The sequence below is a fragment of the Podarcis tiliguerta genome, assembly GCF_965153285.1.
Source record: "Podarcis tiliguerta genome assembly, chromosome: 16".
NCBI lineage: Eukaryota > Metazoa > Chordata > Lepidosauria > Squamata > Lacertidae > Podarcis > Podarcis tiliguerta.
Window position 1 is genome coordinate 20,443,691 of NC_139549.1, and position 21,102 is coordinate 20,464,792.

The following is a 21,102-nucleotide window of genomic DNA, read 5'->3' on the forward strand; positions in this document are numbered from 1 at the left end:
AAAGCCAGGCTGTGCAAGGACTGGGCAGGGTGTCAAACATTGCTGAGGGCTGCCCAAAAAGGCCTTGAGGGCCAAACGCTGGATCACCCTGGGGTAGGTGGACTGATAGCCTGCCTAGTATAAGGCAACTTTCCTGCATTGCTTATGAGAAAGATGGGTATATATGGTCAACCATTTATAAGTAAGTCCTAAATTGCAGTTGAAGAAGGGTCTGGTATTTGCAAAAGGGTTTCTGGTGTGTTTTTAAATCCTGCAGAATATTCTGTATTCTGGAACATGTAATTCATGCATCTGAAGGAGAATGTTGTTTTTTATCTACTCATTCCCATTTCTTTTAAATAGTCTAAATACTGGGGTAGGAGAACTGAATATGAGTAAGCTGCAAGGCACAGGGTTATCCTCAAGAAGAACTTTATTTAATGTATGCTTTTAATGTTGTCCATAGCAAACACTCATGGAATATTGGTGTGCTCGGACTGCTGTGTCTAGTGATCCTGTTTGCACCTCATATTTACAAAGGCGAGCATTCAGGGGCTATGAGCCATCTTAGTTTACCTTCTGGAGTTTTTCCTCCTAAAACAAGAAATCATCACAGTTAAATCATGTGCATGAAATTGTCTTGCCAGTTTTCCCTGCTTGTTTTCCAGCCTTGTAAGCTCTAGTCTGGAAAAGTGCCTGCCAGTATAAATGAGTCTTTTTAAGGTGCCAGGGGACTCTTTGTGTTGTTTCACCTGTGTAATTGTTTTGGTAAGAACATCTTCATAACATCTGAAGGATAATGTAGAGAAAGCACTGGAATGCTCTTCTATAAATACACAAATTTGAATACAAGAGTAGAACATGATTGGAGACATCTATCAGATAGCACAATCTGTTTTCTTTAAGCTGAGATAAAAATAGCTTTTGAAAAGGAGTGTTAATGTCGGGAAGAAAGGGCTATTCTGATTTGAATATATATGTTCTTTAGCGGAGGTCTCCTCGCGCTAGAAATCCTAAAAGTGGGAAACATCAAAGTATATTTTAAAGCCTTAGCTGCACATGCTTTTTCTTCTTGAACCCTGGAGATTGAGAATCGGTGCAGCAGTCAGAACGCCACCCCCTGTCTCCTGCCAGCTGTATTATTTATTAAAAGTAGCGTAAGGTTCTAAATGGTACAGCAAGGTGCATATCTGGTGAAATGGATTTGCAGAAGCTTTCCAAATGAAGACATTATCCAGGATCCTCATTTGAACATAGAGGGATGTCTTTCCAAGCTGTGCTGCTTGAGAAACTTGAGGTGAGGCTTGGGGTCCCTTCCAACGCTACAATTCCATGATTCTATGTTGTGGAATAAAGCCATTCCATAAGAATTTCAGAATTGTTACTGCTGTGCTTATGACTGAGGAATAATTCAAAATTGCTTATTCGTCACGGAACAGACAGAGTAATGGGTCAAGTCTGCTTTAAAAAATAAAAATAAAAATAAAATCTTAAATTGTGATGTTGCAGCTTTTGAGTTTCTCCTTCCAGCCCTGTGACATTATCTTTTTTGAGGGTGAGTGAGTGATGTTTCACTTTGAGAGTAATAATATCTTACAGTTTGATATGGCTGTACAAGTCTATATACACTGACACAACATTTTATTTTATTTAAAAAGACTGAACACTGGTATGTTGATAAAGTGTGTCGCTGAAGAATGTAATCAAAAAGATATGGAACAGGGTGGGGTCCCTTGATCGGCATTGTTTAAAGTTTAAACTTGGAATAGGGAGTCTGGCCCAGTTTGGATGCTCGGAGCTCAATTCAGTTTTTGCCTGCCCATGCAGCCAAACCAGAAAGTTTCTAATAAACCATATTTTTCTGATTTGTCTGAACTATAGTTGCCAGCTGTGTGTGTGTGTGTGTGTGTGTGTGTGTGTGTGTGGAGAACAGCATGTTAAGCATGTTTAATATCCTGGCCTCTTCAGCCGTTCATAACTATAGTTTCCCAGGTTGGGCAAAATGGGAAACTATGGTTAATTCGAAGCTTCATGGTTTGATAGTTTGATGAGCAAAGGAGCTGCATGTGCAGGGAAATGGCGTATGTGTATCTCAGTTTATTAAGTCCAGATATGATCATCTGATTCAGCCAGTGTGTCCTCATCTTTATTTCCATGCTAAGCACTGCAAGGGAGCCCTCTGGAGGAAGGCCAGGGGAGCTGCCACTGTAACATATGATTGGCTCATCAAATAAATTCTAGTTGAGGCAATGTGTGTTGAAACCAACCGCAGACATGCTGCAGCTATTCATAAGCAGGTTACTACTGGAGGTGCATACACCTTGAAGTGGAACACACACCTTTCCACTTCCTTGTCTGTCATTCATACATTTCTAAGCTACACTGAATGTGCTTCTGAATGAATCTTACAGGATATTTTATGTAGTTTAACTTTTCATTGTGTGAATTCAGCCCTGAGGCTGGCTTTTACCACGATGCCCATGCAAAATAACTTTCTTTGCCTGTATCTGTTTAAAACACTTATCTCACCTAAAAGACCCACAAAGTGGCTTACAGCAACCATTAAAACACAACTTTGCATAAATACAAAGCAGAAGCATAACACCACTGCAACAGAGATAGATAAAACCTATCAGAGTAGCAGGTGTAAATTTCTGAGCAAAATTCCTGGTGAAGATATGTTGTTGGTGGTGATGATGATTTTCACAATTCACCTGAAGGTCAGCAAAATGGAGCCAGGCGAGTCTCTCTAGGGAAGGATTTTCAAAAACATAGTGCGCTCTGAGTATTCTCTGTTCTTGCCCCATCTCTCTTTGGTATATTCTTCTCCCTGTAGCTCTCTAATGCCTTCAGTATGACTGAAGACAGTGTATACTTCCACTCAAGGAGCAATGGGTTTCTGTTCTGTTCCACACATCAGCATTGATTGAGCACGTGCTTGAGGTGGTAGACAATTTTGTGTACTTGGGCTCCACCATAACTAGCAACCTTTCCATTGACACTGAGCTAGATAAGCATATAGGCAAGGCAGCTATCACCAATACAAAGATGAAGCTCTGCTGAGGCTGCTGCTTTATGGAAGTGAGTTGTGGGCAACTTACACCTGCTAGGAGTCACACCTTTCATACCACTGTACCTTGGTACTCAAACAACTTGGAACCCAAACACTGCAAACCCGGAAGTAAGTGTTCCACTTTGCGAACTTTTTTCAGAAGTCGAAGGTGCTCCATTCTGAGTGTTACGCTTCTGATTTGAGTGTTACACTTCGGTTTTGAGTGCCACACTTCTGTTTTGAGTGTTACGCTGAGGTCTGTCTGTTTTTGCTATTTATTTTGAGTTTTTGTTTTTGCAGTTCTTTTTGTTTTGTTTTTGTGACTGTGTGGAACCCAGTTCAGCTACTGATTGATTGATTGATTGTGTGTGTGACTGCAGTACATTGTTTATTGTTTTCGTTTTATCAATGGTCTCGTTAGATAGTAAAACTCATGTTAAATCACTGGTTTAGGGGTTGCTTTTAAAAGTCTGGAACGGTTTAATCCATTTTGCATTCCTTTCTATGAGAAAGTGTGCCTTGGTTTTTGAATGCTTTGGTTTTGGAACAGACTTCCGGAACGGATTAAGTTTGAGAAGGAAGGTACCACTGTACGTGCTGTGTCAGGAAGATTTTGGGCATCACATGGCCGAATAGAGTCTCAAACAGAAATTTGCTCATCCAAGCCCACATTTCCAGTAGGTTTGCAGTTCTGTCTCAGTGGCCTATGCTGGCTTGGTCATGTATGCAGAAAGGAAGATAGCAGGATCCCAAGGGTGTGCTTTACGGAGAGCTAGCTTCAAGCACCAGGCCTGTTGGCAGACCAGCTCTGTGTTATAAAGTTATCTGCAAACGTGGCATGAAAATGGGAAACATTAGCCCCACCATGTGGGAATCCCTGCAACCTTCCAACAGTTTGACTTCACCTCTGATGGCACACTCCTTTCTGAGTGTTGTAGGTCTCCAGGAACATAAAGTGTTATACTTCATATGCTTTCAGTTTTAGGGTGGATTTAGATGTTATAAATAACATCCAAACAGAAAGTGGATGTGTGGAGTCACACCCACTTCTATTGTTTTGATTCTTCTGATAAGGGAACTTCCACATCTTGAGCCTCAGTATTTTCTCATGAGAAAAACTTGGCCTCATCCACATTCTGTGCACTAGGCATGCTCGTACACCTCTCCCGTCCCTCCTTCTCAACTTTCCCCCCACCCCAATGCCTTAACTTTCTCTTGTAGGGGAGTTGTTCCAGCCCTGTGGTCATTTTGTTTGCCCTGTTCTGAACTTTTTCTAGCTCAACAAAATCTTTCTTTGAGGTGAGGCAACTAGAGCTGTACACAGTATTTTTTACAGCTGCTGCATCACTCACCATTTCACACTCCATTAGAGTATATCTGAAATAAGGTTGGTGGTTTTTTTTTGTTTGTTTTACGTCAGTCTGCATCACTTCCACTTGCTTGCATTGAATTGCATTTGCCAATTTGCTGCCCACTCACCCATTTTGGAGAAATCCCTTTGGATCTCTTCACAACCCCCACCCTCACCCAGTGTTCTAATCATTGCAAACCTGGCTACCTCACTTCCCACCCTAACTCTAGAAAATTTATGTACAAGTTAAAAGCAGAAATGCAATCTGATTCTTTTATAAATAATGGTTGTCCACAAAATAGCACTGGAGACTATCTGTCTTTTTATTTATCTCTGTTGGAGTAATGATAGTATGATGCCTTTAGAGTTCTGTAATCAGAGTATAGGAGGGCAGGTTGGCAATCACTCTGGGCTCCAATGGATTTGACAGTATTTCTTTATCTCGCAAGCTTAAGAACTGTTGACATAAACAATGAACAAAGCAAACAATTCACAATATCAAAATCAAACCACTGCTGGTTATTTGACAGCATTAGATTTATTGAATCAGGAAACTAATGTCAGTTAATGGTTGCTAGATGAATAGCAGTTTCTGTCAAAACTCTTTGTCTGCCCATGCCCCCCCCCCCAGCATTCTCATCTTTGTCCTTCCTTCCTTCCTTCCTTCCTTCCTTCCTTCCTTCCTTCCTTCCTTCCTTTTCTTTCTCTCCTCCCTCAGGTCTCTTTTCAGATTCTTCTCCACTCTGCTACTTTTGTCAGCCTTTCTTTCTCCACTCCTTCCCTCTTTGACATGCCTGTCTCTTTTCTCCCTGACCCCCATCTCTCCCCTTTTGCGCAGCTTGCATACCGAGGCTCTAGAAAAGAGGCAAAGCAAAAATGTAACAGACTCTTTATATAGGTTGCATTGTACCTTACACACATACAGGTCAGCTGCCAGGGAAAGGCTCTAATCTGCTACTTCACGTGGCAGGCAGCAGCAGCACCTCCTCACAAACTGACCTGCTGGGGACCCGGCAGAGGGTCCCATCCTTCCTCAAAGTGGATCTCCTTTTCCAGAATAGCTGCAGCTTTGTAGCTTGCTCTCTGAAGAATGTCCCTTCAGATTTGCTTGAGAGAAGGAGACCATCAGCCTTTCACAGAGGCAGAGTTCAGGCTTCCTTCACAACAAAGTGAACAGGCCTGCAACTATGGGCTTCAGTTCCTCCTCCTACAGTTCTGTACTGTTTCCTGCCAGTGGATTTGCACCAGAGGTAAACAAGCCTTCAGGCTCCTGTTTGATATACCAGGCATGTGAGTATCAGGCTACAAATAATTCAGTGTCACTGAACTTCCAGCTCGATGGGGCTTTGTTTTTAGTATTGTAAACTCCATTCATTGGAATAATACAGTATAAAAACACCAGGGATAGTAAAGCTCAGTAGAACTTAATTATTGTTTGGCTGCAATATCTGAACTGGGTCATATTGAAAGTAGGCATCACTAACTAAACTTTACCATTGTCCAGTCGTAAGTCATAAATACACTATGCTTGCAGTTCTGAGACATTAAACCATTCAACATTCTTTTGGGTAGGTCAAAAAAGATTGGCCTGGTCAAAAAGACTTTTTGAGCAAATCTTTCCTCCTTTAGTGATAGGATAATGTGTGGAAGCTTTAGTTTTACAATAAGGGTCGGCTGGTTAAACGGCTGCAGTGATTTGAAGAGTGGTCCACTAAATTATCCCAGTTGTTTGTTTTCTTTCATTCAAGCGTACTTGTGGGTTGGCTTGGGCAGTGCTTTTCTCTTAGAGCTGGGCTCTGTGCCAAAGGAAGCAACAAGGATCAAAGGCATGGTCATGAGTGATTCAACAGAAATCAGCTGATCCCAACTCTCTTTCACTTTGGGAAACTTTGCCCAGAAGCAACTTTTCTTTACAACTGAGCAATGCCACACTTCCCCTTTAGCTAAGAGTGCAGGGAACCCGCTCTTCTGCGATTCTCAGAGGCCGAGTTGTGAGGCAGCGCCATCTCCTCTTCACCTGCATATAAAGCCAGTTATGTTGCCTTCTGGGAAACGCTGGGGTGTCCTAGTGTTTCCCTCACACTGCCTTTATTCACTTGGCAGCCATTGTATGGAAGACCCAGGAGTATCGTCTTCTCTTTGGGCACTAAGCAGTTTCAATGGGAGCTAAAATAAAGTAGAAGAGGGCTAGCTACTGAGTTATGAATAACATCTAAAATATCTAAAATACCCAGTATGGCAAAGGTATCTTTGAGTTTTCTAGTGACTGTTGGGATTGTTCAGCAGTTGTTGGCTGAACAATAAAGAAATGATCAGAGCTGCATGTTCTAGGTACCTGGCTCTGGGTGCTCGACAGCCCAACAAGCATCTTGCCCCTCCAGCCAGTAGTGAAGCAGACAAAATCTGGTGCCTTAGCATATGCTATCAACACTGTCGCTTTGGTACCAGAGCAGCCCTGTTTCCGTTCAACAACTAAGTTGAAGAGATTGTTCTGAAAACTACTATTGTTGCTGTAAGTTAATGAAATGCATGCTTCATAGCCAGGGTTGAGCTGACCGTGCTCTTAGAAGAGAGAGAGAGAGCAAGATCAGAAGAATCTTTATTTGCATTAGCCACTAGCCATAGCAATAAAATTAAATGTACTGAAGATAGAGGTAAAAACTTAACTTAACTATACAAAATACATTTTGGAGGTTTACATCAATAATCAACTAATAGATCTTATTCTGATTGCCCTCGCTAAAAACCTTGCAGTTTTTGCTGTCACCCGATCATCTTGATCTGCTAGAAGAAAGGAAGTTAGAAGTTAACTCAACTCTTTAAAAATGCACTTATTTTAATGGGGCACGAGCTCCCTGTTTTGCAACTTGCCTTTTTTGTGAAGGGATTTGATTGTGGTTAAGGCAGTAAAACCTTGTTCATGTTCTTTATTGTGATTTGTTTTGAGGCATGAGCTTTAGTTTGCAGCAGCTCCATCTCTCATGTGAAGTCTTGTGAAGACTGAATGTATGATGTCTTGATCAGCATACAGGCTCCTTTTCGCTACATGCTTCTCTGCTTTTTCAGCAGGGAAGGGCTTGATGTTTCTGCCACTTACGTTGGAGATGAAAGTGTGTTCACACCCATGCAAGCACCATGTGTTGTAGTTTCTGTTCCAGCAAGATCCATAGAATCTCTGTTGCCATTCTCTGAAGCATTGATCCCAGGATTAAACGACCTTTTGTCACGTTTCCCTCTTCTCTCTTCCTTTCAGTGAGCATTTGTCCTGCGCCTTCACATTCTTCCTTCATGGGGAGTGCAATGTGTGTACAAGTGTGGAGATCGTTCAGCACCAACCAATATATCTGATCAGCGAGGAGCATCTCCACATGGCTCAGTCTTCCCCTATGCCATTCCAAGGTAGGTGTCCTATGTGCGTGACTTCTTGTCATCTGGAGTAACTTTTTTCAAATACGTTTTACTAAATTTTCAAAAAAATAATAATCACATAGACATTCCAATACATAATATTTTTTCTTTTGTTTTATTGACTTCCCATTCCATTTTCCATGGTGTTTTTCTCTCTCCCCCTTGCTGCACCCCATCTCCCCGCTCTTATATCATTGGACATGGGTGGCCCTGTGGTCTAAACCACTGAGCCTGTTGGGCTTGCCGATCAGAAGGTCGGCGGTTTGAATCCCCGTGACGGGGTGAGCTCCCATTGCTCTGTCCCAGCTCTTGCCAACCTAGCAGTTCGAAAGCACACCAGTGCAAGTAGATAAATAGGTACCACTGCGGCAGGAAGGTAAACGGCATTTTCGTGTGCTCTGGTTTCTGTCATGGTGCTCAGTTGCACCAGAAGTGGTTTAGTCATGCTGGCCACATGACCCGGAAAGCTGTCTGTGGACAAACGTCGGCTCCGTTGGCCTGAAAGCGAGATGAGCGTCACAACCCCATAGTCACTTTTGACTGGACTCAACTGTCCAAGGGTCCTTTACCTTTTACCTTATATCAGAACTATAATGCAATAATCTCTAATTCCTTCTGTTGCTCATAGTTCAAATCCTGCTCACACAAATTCATCATTTCTTTAAGTAGTCCGAAAACAGCTTCTATCCTTCCCTGAAGCAATCATTGTTAAGTTCACTTATTTTAACTGTTAGCTTTGCTGATTCAGCATAGTCCATCACTTGAGTAAAACCTTATCCTGGCTTAATGTAAATGCACGGGCTCTCCGAGGGGAGAATGCAACCATTTTGCTCCTCCTCCCTATACTCTGCTGCTGTGGTGCACTAAGCTTAGGATATCTTCCAAACCCTGGCTCAATGTTTAGCTCTGCTTCACAAATCATGGGTTGTATGCCATTGTTACAAACCTTGGTTTCAGCTTGTGGTTGATCTGGAGGGAGTTAAACCCTGAGCCCATGTTTAGGTGACATGGTGTATGTAGCACAGTAGCAGTATGACAGGAAGAGGAGCAAAGCAGCCACAAACCCTCCTGGAGCCTGGATGCTTACATGTAAATGCTAAACCATGGTTTGGCATAGCATGATGGGCAAACTAGGCTAATTGGTTGAATGATAAGAATAGTGCACTGGTTTTTGAGCACATGACCTGTATTTATAAACCCTTCCTAGAACTTTAGCTTGGTGACAGACAGCGCTAAAGCTGAGTAGCTGCTGCAAGAAACTAGTCCTTTTAAGCCTCAGCTCTGATGGGCCCCTGTGTGTGAGTATTGATATTAACGGAAGGTCCCCCTTCTCCATTTTAATAGATGTCTTGAGTACCTTCTGTGCTATTCACTGTTGGATGACTCCACCTTCAGTGTGTTCCTTTCCTTTCCCACATTCAAATATCTGCTTTAATTGGACTTAATGTGAGCTTTTAATTTGCCACATGGTGGACTTTCGTAAATTGGTGATTTAAATTACCCTCACCCCCCCAGGTTTAAATGAAGTTTTCTATTTGTTAATTAATATATTTCCTGAAGAGGTGTGTGCGCTAAGTGGTTGTTGTAACAATTAACAAATATCGGTCTGAAACTAAGTAGAACATTTTTACTATCTAGGAGTAAATCCATGTCTTCTGGCCATGCAGCTTGCATCCTTTTGCTCTAAAGGATTATATCTGCCTAGCGAGACAAAGGAGTCAATTGTGAAATAATGAATTTCTGTTTGACTGTTTCTGTACAGACACTTTAAGCAGGATCACTTAATTCAAGATGAGGGCCATAGTCCAGCAGAGTTAAATGTGCTTAAGCATTGCCTACCTAATAGCAAAGGGCTAGTAATTATTGTTTGCACTTTTTTTCTAATGAAAAGGAATGCACATGTCCAAGCTCTTCGCAATTTTAAATATTCTGAATTTGCTACAAAATGCCAGATTGTTTTCAAAACGAGATGTTCAATATAATTGATGCAATGGGATTTCTTTTACCTCTTCGCTTACCTTTTTTGCTGTAGAATATAAAGTTCAGCAGCTGTTAGTCCTCGAGGCTCCTATATGAATAAAACTGTTTACAGAGCTGAATGCCTTGCTTTGCTGGATAGTGGGATGTCAGCAATGTGTCTGGTGCTGTACAAACTGCAAAACATTTTTAAAAGTTGTTGCCTGAAAACCATTCATAGTTGATAAGTTTACAAATGGGGTTGAATAAACAGGGAAGCAAGGAAGAGAGAGAGAGAGAGAAATTAAAAGTATATTTAAAATGGCAAGGAATGCTTCTGAAATGATTGAATACGTTTGCGGGGGTTGGGGGGGAGGAATTTATAGAACAGCTAGAAGGAAAAAGGTTTTCAGAAGAGTATTGAAACTAGAAGTGGAGGATGCATTGTACATTGCCTCGAGCTGCTCAAAGGAAAGGCAGGCTAAAAATGTAGCATGTAAATAAATATTTTCTGCCTTGGGTTCCATGGCAGCACAGAGGTCAGATGTTAATGTAACTAAATAAACAAATTAAACTTACAAAGGAAGCCTCAGCAAGAGAACTGGGATATGGAGATGTTTTAAAAATAGGGGCATTCTAGAATGAATAAAAGAGATCAGAGATGAAGAATGAAGGCTGTAGAAGTGGACAGGCCAGGAAATGAGGGAGGAGACATCCAATTAGCATGCAATTAATTAATTAGCATGTGATTTGCATGAAAGGCTAGTTGCCAAGCTACAGCTGGAGGACGGATAGTCCTTACTCTATAATCTTCTTACTCCAGAGTTATCCCCAGATTTAAATCCTTAAACTCAGTGGCCTTAAAAACATCAAATGATCTTAAATAATGACACTTGAGGAGGAAAACACTTAATTAATTTGAGCTGCGTCTTCTTTACTATCACATTTTTAAATCTCTCTGCTTTCCACAGCTGAGAGGACAACATGCTCTGACAGTCTCAATGCTGCACAGAGTACTTTGAGGTCCTTAACAGAACATTCTTTGGCCAGGTCTGCAAGGTTTAGGAGCCAATTTTAAATTGAATTGACAACAATATATATACATTTGGCCAGAATTAAAACATGCTTCTTCCCCACAGTCCCCCAGCCAAAATACTTCTAATTTGTGTGTGTGTTTATGAGCTGTGTATAGTAAGAAGCTACTTATTAGGGCAACATTTTGATTGTATTATTATTATTATTATTATTATTATTATTATTATTATTATTATACCACCCTTCACCCGTAGATCCCAGGGCAATTCACAGTTCCTGGAAAGTAAGCCCCATTGAATATTGGGGCTGACTTCAGAGTAAATTTGTTTAGGCTATTGCAATGTGTGCTGGGGCCTGAGGTGAGGCTGTATGCTGATCTGTCTTTTTGTTTTCTTTCCCCCCTTGTTTTATCAGTGCTGATAAGCCCTTATGGCTTAAGTGGTACATTAACGGGCCAAGCGTACAAGATGTCAGACCCAGCAACCCGGAAGCTAATTGAGGAGTGGCAGTATTTTTACCCAATGGTGTTGAAGAAGAAAGAGAACTTGAAAGAGGAAGAACTGGGATACGATGACGATTTTCCGGTGGCAGTAGAAGTCATAGTTGGTAATGTTCAATATTTTGCTCATACAGCTTTTCCCCTCCTGCGACCGCCATTCAAAAAGTTAAAAAACGTACCCCTGTTCAATATGTAGCAGTCTTTACTGTGGATCTGTTAATACTAAAGAATTTTGGAGACACTACTTGGCCTTAAGATTTGGTAGCTGCTTTGTCTTCTAGCTCACGATGATCTCAGACTATTGATCCCTGCTGCCTATTAGTTACAAATGTGACCGTTTCAAAAAGATGATGTTTATGAATAATGGATTTTGGCTGTGTAGTTAAAATTTGTGTACCAAAGCAGAAACAATTTCACTAAATCGGAGACGTTTAAAAACATTCATAGCCTACTCTTGTCGCTTCACTCCTGCCTTAACAGGTGGCGTCCGAATGGTATATCCTTCAGCTTTCGTTCTTATCTCGCAAAATGATATTCCTGTGTCACAGAACACTTCCACGCTAGGAGCCCACAACAGCATGACACAGCAGGGAGCTGGCAACGTGAAAGATCCCAGCAGTTGTGGAATGTTACTCACACCACCCACCTCTCCAGAGCAGACCGTCATAGGTAAGCGAGGAAGCCACCTTACAGTTCTTTTAAAACCTTTATGTGTATTCTGCCTGTCTAGAAGAAGAACTGAAGCTCCTTGCCGATGTCAGTGGTCGTTCTGGCAGTCTTCACCTTAATAAAGACCAGGCTCTCCTCAGAAGTATTCTTCCTGCCCACATCAGATCCAGGATTCATAGCAGGTGACAGGGCCCAGACCAGGACAGCAGGGCAGCACCTGCCACACAGTTTTTCCCTTGTACACCTTATCTAGATGGCAGCTGGATTCCTCGTAGGAGGGTGCTGGATAGAGGTACCCTGCTTCCTTGCCAATATCAGTGCTGGTTCTGGCTGTCTTGCCCTCCTTGGAAACTCTCCCTCCCTGCCCCAGCCAAGTCACTTTCAGGAGCAGAGCAGGAGGCAGTGCCCTGGCTAGGAGGACAGCACAGCTCTTACCACACAGTTCTTTCCCTGAGACAGCTCATGCTCAGTTCATATAAAAAGTGATTTAAAGTGGAGGGAGAGCTTGTCGGATCTTTCCTCTGTCTGCTATGTTTTGTGTTCATCCCCTCCTGCTATCTGTATTTCCCCTGGTGGGACTTTCTTCTAGCCCTTGGGGCAAACTAGATGTGACACATCAACAGTAGTTGCAATGAACACATCTCATTTTTAAATTTTAAACAGCTGTAGAGACGCCAACCAAGTTTGGGACCACCAGTGAACAGAAGCATCACTTATAGTGTGAATAGCAGACTTTGGTGGGGGGCTGTCATTGGGACTGGGGTGGGAGGAGGTTTTCTAACACCATCAACACCACTGCACTCCCAGTACTGGGGAATACTATAGCTCAGTGATGGAGAACATACTTTGCATGCAAAAGGTTCTGGTGTCAGCCCCTGGTATATCCAGGTTGTGATAGAAAAGACCCTCATCTGAAACTGGGAGAACTGGGCCTGTCCATGTAGATAATGTGAAACTAGATGGAGCAAAGGCTTGATTAAGTGTAATTGCTTAGGTGGACAAGGTGCAAGTCAAATGTAGCAAGCAGTAGAAGAATTCAGCATCTTGTTCCTGTATCTACTTGAAGTTTCCTCCCCTCCCCTAAGCAGAGTTTGGCACTGACTTGCATTTGAATACATAGGTCTGTTACTACCATGCATAGTTACACATACCATGCATAGTTACACCTTCAGTAAAATTAATATTTTCAAAACACATGCTTCTTAATGCATAGTGATGGAGCAAAATTTTGAGGAGCGCTATAAAATCTGAGCTCTGCAGCTTTCAGGAAACAGAAAGAGTTCCAGTCAGAGTCATAAAAATGTTGTCTTTATGTGTTAGTGAAACCTCAATCTAATATCCTCTGCTGTTCCTTGATGGTTGTTAAAGTGGCTAAATCAATGAAAGTACTTAACTTACTTTGGGTAAAGGCAGGGCATGTCCTTCAGCACTACACAGGTATATCCGGTTGTAATAATTTCCTTTCCTGCATGGCTGCCAATGTCCAAGGACATAAGCTGGTTCTAGCATTGGGCACACACTGTAGGCAGATCTGCTTTGTGTTGATGCAATTAATTATAGCGAGTACTACTCTTCTCCCTGAAAAAGCTATGTGAGAAGGCTTTAAGAAAGAACAACTTTAGCAATTAATTATATTACGGATGCTGTTGGACTATAACTGCCAACGCTTCTCTCTCTGGGGGTGGGGTGGGGGTGGCAACATATGGCGTACCACCACCCTGTACATGCCTCATGATATAGCTAGTATATATATATAGGACTTGGGGGAAGCGATAGGGATAACAGACAAAAGCCAACCCTTAAGAAAGACTCAGTCAAACAAACTGCACCAAGAATAAATCAAAAGGGCTAAATGGATGGGACCTTTGAGAAGGAATGAGAGGTAGATACAAGAATACAAGAGAAAGAAACTGATTTTAGAATATAAGCAAAAAGCTTTCAACTCCATCACAAATAACTCTTTAGATCGGGGTGGTCCAACCTCTCACGCCAAGTGAGCTGCAAGAGCATTTCAACACACAGCCCACGGGCCACACTCTGAACGATATTTCCACATCGTAAATTAAAGTGTTTGCAATATATTCAATATTTTTAAAAATAAACACAATATATTTAATGAAATATATATAGTTAAATACACAATAGATTTAATATATTTAGTAAGCAAAGTCAAGGTGAAAGCACAGGAGAGAACAGTGCTCAAATCCTGGCTTGCGGGTTTCACATTGAGAACAGGATACTGGAGTAGATTGGACAGGCTCTTCTTGTCATGGAGCATAGAAGCATAGAATTGTAGAGATGGAAGGGACCATGAGGGTCATATAGTCCACCTCCCCGAAATCTGGGAAAGGAGGTGGAAGGATTCTAGGACCATGCCATAACCCTCATGCCTCCTTCCTGAAGCCGGGTCACACTGCCATCGCTGCTGCATCAGGAGCCACTTCCACTCCCTGCTCTTCCAGGGGCCACCTCGAGGCCTCGAGGGCCACTTGTGGCTCACAGGCTGCATGTTGGACCACCCTGCCGTAGTTGTTACTGCACAGAAGAGACAGAACGAGCAGAGAGTGATGAATAGAGGAAAGCATCCCGTCTCCAAAGCACTTCCTCTTATTGGAAGATAGACCTATCAGTCACAAAAGAGCTCTCCCTCTCCCCACCTTGGTGTTTTCCTTATATGGGAAGCTTGAGGAGAAAGGTTTCACTTCTGGCAGACACACGGTCTGCACTGTTTTTTTCCCCATTGTCAGAATTGCTTCAGAGGTCCCTCCTCTCTCTCTCTCTCTCTCTCTCTCTCTCTCTCTCTCTCTCTGTGTGTGTGTGTGTGTTTGGAGAGGGCTTTCAGAATCAAACTCAATTTGGCTCACGTCTTAGGATTTGTCTAAATTTCTAGGCACACTCCTACTGATGCCTTTGAGAATGTGGCCGTCAATGAATGCAGTGCATCAGGTCTATGAAAATCCCAGAAATGTGTTGCTAGCTGGTGCCTGTTTCTTCATTCTTGTGCAGGATAGTGTTTGCATGCCGCCACCCAGGACTTGGATCCTGTGAAGGCTTGCATCATTGTGGCATTATTGAAAGCATCACAACTGCACGCAGATGCTTGCTCCACATGTCAGCCAGCATTTGCGGATCAGAAACGTAGACTTGGGATGGGGAAGTGTCCCTTGAGAGACCTTGGCTGCTGACAGCAACGTAGTAAGAACCAAATGAGAGAGCAGGATGCCATTGTACAACCTGGTTTGCAAACACTTGTAGCCGCTGGAAAGAACAGAAAACACAAAACCCTGGCACAGACGTCCTTTTACAGCAGGGGCAGGCGTGGTTGCCTTTTCGCCTTCTGATGTAGCAGTGCTTTGGCTGCTTTCAGTGTTTTATTCATAAGGCTTTTTCTGGCCATGCCAGACATAAGAACAAGGAGTTCTGTAAACATGTTTGACCTTGTTGAGGATTTGTACTATTACCTCCTTTTTCAGTTCAAGCACATAGTGTGTGACATGCAGTTAGGAAGGCTAAGCAAGCTAAAAGCTCCCTCTGCTGTTCCAGTTCATGCTTAGAGTGCTGCCGCTCATCCAATTGGTCTAAAGATATCATTCATAACAGAGAACAGAAGCCGTTGCTGGTGCCATTCATAAGCAGTTTTACTGCCTTGGCGTGGGCGTGGGGGGAGGACACATTGCCAGTCCCGAATGACTGTGCATGACATCAGCTCAACCTCTGCAGTAATTTCAGAATGAACTTGATTCAGATTAAAGATCAAACTGTGTTTTGCCATAATATGAGCAAGCCTTGGATTTCCACGTTTCTTCCTCCGTTTATGGCTCCCTCCTCTGACTTCCTTGTTTTGCAAATGGAAAAACAATCAAACCATGATTCCAAATTCTGGGTTGCAAACATACCATGGTTTGTGCAGATCATAGTTTCCCCACTTCAAGTGTAACAGCAAAAAAGGAACTGCATGAGGGAACTGGAGTTCACAAAGCAGTTATAGGAGCTCTGAGGCCTGTTCATGTAACATTAAATCATAGTTTGGTGTTGGTGTCCAAACCAATTCATAGTCCGATAATAAATGTGGCAACTGGTAATAAATGTAAGGTTTAAGATGTCACCCAAATGAAAGGCTGGTTTTGGACATAATATTTGACCCATATTCTCCCTCCCCCTCCTTATGCACTGACTTTAACATGGATATTCTTATTTGGTTAAGCCAGAATTCACCATATTAGGCATGATGGGGAACTCTGGTCCAAACAAACCAAGATCTCCATGCCAGAGCTGGTGTTATGAGCTGAAGAAGTTGGAGCAAAGTGTATGTGAGCCTGACTCATTTATGGTTTATGAAGCCATCTGATCTGGCTTGAATTTTCACTCTAATCCTACATTTTTTGGCCCTCAAAGAACATCATTTCCAGGAATTAACTCTTGTACCTTTTGCTATACAGTGGTGCTGTTCGCACCCTGAAAAGTCCGCAACTAGAGCGGCGCTTCTGTCTAGTGCGGAGCACGATAGAGTGCTTTTGCGCATGTGCGAGGCGCACAGAACGCTTCTGCACACACATGCACGGCAAAACCCGGAAGTATACACTTCTGAGTTTGCCGTGTTCGCAAGCCAAAAAGACACAACATGAACCTAATGCAACATGAGGTATGACTGTATCCTATGTTATTGTTGTTTATCTTGCAGGTGAAAGTGGAGGCATTCCAAGCACAGTCAGCCATTCAGCAGCACCAGACGGTATGGTCACTGTGCAAAGTCCAAAGAAATCAGGGAAGATTCCTCCAAAATTCCAGAATCGTATGGTCCGCCGAGTTTGGAAGGAATGTATCCTCAACAGGACACAGTCCAAGTAAGATAATAATCACACTTGTTTTCCTCTGTTTAGACTTGCAGTTGGCATCCATTTCTAACAGTTATCAGGGTGGTGTTTGCCCCCCTCCCATAGATAACATTCTTCTCATTTGCATTTTAATATGCCATGTAGAAGCGTTGTCTGTCTTGTTGTTGTGAAGGTTAGTGGCTGGCTCAGTAGCGGACCTGAGTCAAAATAACCTGTGCTGGTGGAGGGCTTGCACAGAGTGTAGGAAGAAAGTCTACCTAGGCTTTAGTCAGATAAGCTCAGGGATTGCACAGCTCTCTTCCCTTGAAGGTTCAGGAGATTCCTCAAGTTGTGTCATGTGTAAAGAACATGGCATCATAAACTGTGGCCTTAACTCTGAGTTGAAACCTGAGGTACTACAAAAGAACTGTGAGTCAAACAAAATTTAAGAACATCCATATCTGGAAGTGTGGGAGATTGAATCTGCATCCTTCTGCATGCAAAGGACATATTCTGTCAGTGAACTATGTATGGTTCTCTACCCTAAGGAAGAGCTCTTGCCTCAGCCATATATATATAAAAGAAAAATGGGGATGTGTGCTTTATTAAGGTGCAATAATAATTATAGGGGAAATGGAGCATGGTTTGCTTTTAATTTATTTCCATTTAATAATTTATTAATCTTAAATAAGGCATCCAATTACTGATTGACTTTGTAGAATGAAGTATGGAGCTCTGTACTACTTTGGCAGCTTCGTGTTGCAACCCAGAGTTAAGGTTATTGTGTAGTTCAGAAAATGGGCCAGTGGAGGCTTGTCACAACCACTGCTGGGTGTCTTCTGAGAGAAAGCTGCCACTTGACACTTAAAGGTATCTGTGTATGGTTGCTGTCAACACTTAGTCCTTTAAGGTTTTCACTACGTATTTCTAAAGGTTTTGGATTCCTAGTTTTAATTTCTGTACCTCCCACTTTGGTTGTTTTGTCAGATATATTTGGTTTGGGCCCTAGCTTCTGGAGCACGAGAAAACAAGCTTGTTCCATCTTTCATGTGACAGCCCTTTCAATATTTGAAAATGCCTATCATCTCTCCTCTCAGTCTCTACATTTCCAGGCTAAACATACCCAGTTCCCTCAACTCTTCCTCATAAGCCTTGATTTCCATTTTGGTCTCCCACCTCTGCACACATTCTGGCTTGTCAATGTCCTTTTTAAATTGTGGTGTCCAGAATTGGACACAGTATTCCAGGTGTGGTCTGACCAAGGCAGAATATAGTGGTACTATTACTTCCCTTGACCTGGAAGCTATACTTCTATTGATGTAGCCTAGAATAGCATTAGCTTTTTTTGCTGCTGCATCACACTGTAGACTCATGTTCAGCTTGTGGTCCACTAACATCCCTAGATCCTTTTCACATGTACTGCTAGTAAATCAGATGCCCCCCATTTTACATTTGTGCATGTGGTTCTTCCTGCCTAAGTGCAGACACTGGCGGAGGAAGAGGTGTGCGGGGGGAGTGCACCGCCCCGGGCAGCGCGATCCCGGTGGGGTGCCATCGTGGCTGCCCCCTCACCTGTGCTGGGTGCTCTGCCCCCGCCTGAGTGCAGAACCTTACATTTGTCCCTGTTGAAATTCATTTTGTTAGTTGGGGCCCAGGTCTCCAAACGGTTAAGGTCATCTTGACCACCCCTCCCAGTTTGGTGTTATCTGCAAATTTGATGAGCATCCCCTCAGTGCCTTCATCCAAATTGTTTATAAAGATGATGAACAACAAAGGGCCCAGGATTTGTGCCCAGTTGTAGTTGCTGCAAGATTCTCTAATCATCACAGCATTCTTTTTCTGTAGCTTATAAGATCACAAATTGAATTCTGCTACCGTGGCGACTGCTGACTTATTTCTAAATAATTATTTCTTTGTGTATCAGGAGGAGTCAAATTACTGCTACTAACGTGGAGGAAGAGGCCCCCAGAAGCTGTGTTACTTGGGATTTTGTTGATCCAGTCCAAAGAGTGTGCTGTTCTTGCTCCAGGTCAGTGCAATAGAGAATAATTGTCAAGATGATTAGGGTGGTTTCTGTCATGAGTACCTGTTTGTTTGGGGGGGGGGGGGGCTCTCTGTTTAAAGGTTGTGCCAGACAAGCACATGCTTAGCTTCTGCTTAACAAAGTTGTGGGATCATCCCAAAAGCCATTCAGTCTGCTAAGTGCCTGCTAAGAGCTGGCAGTTTCACTGGATTTGGCAAGGCATTCCTGTTTTGGCTTCCTAAGGCCAGGGTCAAATCTTACATTTTAGCACCAGTTTTAAAAGATGGGACTTACCAACTTTTTATTGTATAATGCCTGAGCTGCTTTCTTCCTGGTCAGTCATACCAATCTTTATAATCAGAGTGTGTACCTACCCCTTCAAACTGTTGGTCTATTACAAAAGTTGGTTGTTCTCTCTAGTGCCTTATAATCTGTCATAAAAGCAGCCACATAGAATCAGTTTGCTTAAGGCACCAATGATGGGGCTTCTTAGGTCCATGCCTCTGTAGGTTAGACATATTAGTCAACATTATGGCTTAAACATATGGCAGGGCAGAGGTTGCAGCAAAGTATGCTTGGTAGACGGGACAGATGGCCACAGTCCTGCTGCCTCACAGCACATAGTTGGAGTTTTGCATGAACTTGCATGAGGTTTCTCACCCTCTCTAGAGACAACCACCCCTTTCACTACCCGTAAAACTGACGACAGATTTGGCTTGGTGTGGAGGGCCGATCTTGAGTCTCCGTGATGAATGACTGTGTAGAAGAAGTCTTCATTCTAAGGAGATGAGGAAACAAGCAAGTGAATATATATTTTTGTCCCCCTCCAGAACAAATTCATAGGATTATCCAGAAAAGGCTTTACACATGATTTGAGTATTTCATGACGACTGGTTTTATCTAACTGTCAGGGGAGTTCATGTGAAAGTCAAGGTAGTGACAGGTTCGAAACAGATGAATCACCAAAATAACTTGCTACTGTTGCAAAGCCACTTACAAATGAGATGGAGGAGAAATCTAGATGCATCAGCATACAAACTTAACACTTCACCCTCTTTACTCTTCTTTACAGTCCACTTGGTAAATTCTTCTTGCTGTTTCTCTTCCAGGCATAAGCTTCTCAAGCAGCGCTGTGCTGTGGGTTCCAGTCGTCCACCAACGATATCACAACCAGGGTTTGGCGCAGGATCCTCATCCTCTTCTGCCTTGCCACCTCCTGCCTCTAAGCACAAAACCACAGAGAGGCAGGAGAAGTCGGAAAAACTCCAAAAAAGATCGCTGCTGCCATTTCACCATCGTCCGTCTGTCACTGAAGAGCTGTGTATGGAACAGGACCCTTCGGGACAAAAGCTGGCCTTGGCGGGGATGGAGCCCTCTTTGGAGGCCCCTAGCAACAGGAAATATGAAAAGCAGCTCACTCTTCCACCCAGGCACCCAAGCAAACAAACGAATTTGAATCCTATGGATTCCCCCCATTCCCCAACATCCCCTCTGCCTCCCACACTTAGCCCCCAGCCAAGGGGGCAGGAAGCAGACAGTTTGGACCCTCCATCTGTTCCTGTAAATCCAGCCCTCTACAGCAATGGATTAGAGCTCCAGCCTATGGCCGGCGCAGAGGAAAGGACAGTCCTCTTGGGCCAGAGGCTTCCTCTGATGGCAGAAGTCAGCGAGACAGCTTTATATTGTGGGGTTATGCATAACCAAGAGTCATCAAATAAATGGCAGGGATATGTTCTTCCTTCAACTGGGGATCCAGACTTCAGCCCGCCAGAACTCCAATGTGAGAGATACGACACCAAAATGGATGTTGCCCCTGAGAGCACTGCACTAAAAAGGTAAGGACACTCCCAGAAGACTTATTGTCTGTCCCAGGTGTTGCCATTTGAGGTTGCTCCGGGTGTTGGTGGCTAGTGGTCCTTCTATATGTCTTGGATAACAATGCATGTATGTAGTAAAGGAAAAGACCCAAGCCATGAGCTTTTGGGTCTTAGGTTTTCAGACAAAATGGAGAGTAAAAGCACAGCTTGAAAAAAATGTGAGGTTCAGTGCTGTTTCCTGTTCTGTGCTGGGCTGAACAAGCGGCAGGCAATAGTTTCATACTGTAGAGTGCATTAATGTCTCCCTCTAAAGGCCAATAGGAAATGCCATGTCATAGTTTTAGAGAGGAAATGCATTCTGCTTATAACTTTAGGATAAACTTGATAGGCACTTTTTAAAGTTCACTGACAGGCTTTTATATGGCACCACTCCTGTTGTGGAATTGCAGTATGTGCTGGTCGAGCTGTATAATTTTTATGCAGAAGTAAAATACCACAA

General features: G+C 42.9%; 1 protein-coding gene across 2 annotated transcripts in view; it reads left to right on the top strand.

Annotated features, from left to right (window-relative positions):
- The window catches only part of MED13L (mediator complex subunit 13L), a 163,480-nt gene that overhangs the window by 97,442 nt on the left and 44,936 nt on the right, over positions 1-21,102 (top strand). For both annotated transcript variants that reach the window (XM_083417440.1, XM_083417441.1), the window contains exons 5-10: positions 7,636-7,781; positions 11,196-11,387; positions 11,761-11,949; positions 16,631-16,793; positions 18,688-18,792; positions 19,896-20,621. In XM_083417440.1, coding sequence (XP_083273566.1) covers positions 7,636-7,781; positions 11,196-11,387; positions 11,761-11,949; positions 16,631-16,793; positions 18,688-18,792; positions 19,896-20,621 — 1,521 coding nt within the window. The remainder of the gene's footprint in view (positions 1-7,635; positions 7,782-11,195; positions 11,388-11,760; positions 11,950-16,630; positions 16,794-18,687; positions 18,793-19,895; positions 20,622-21,102) is intronic.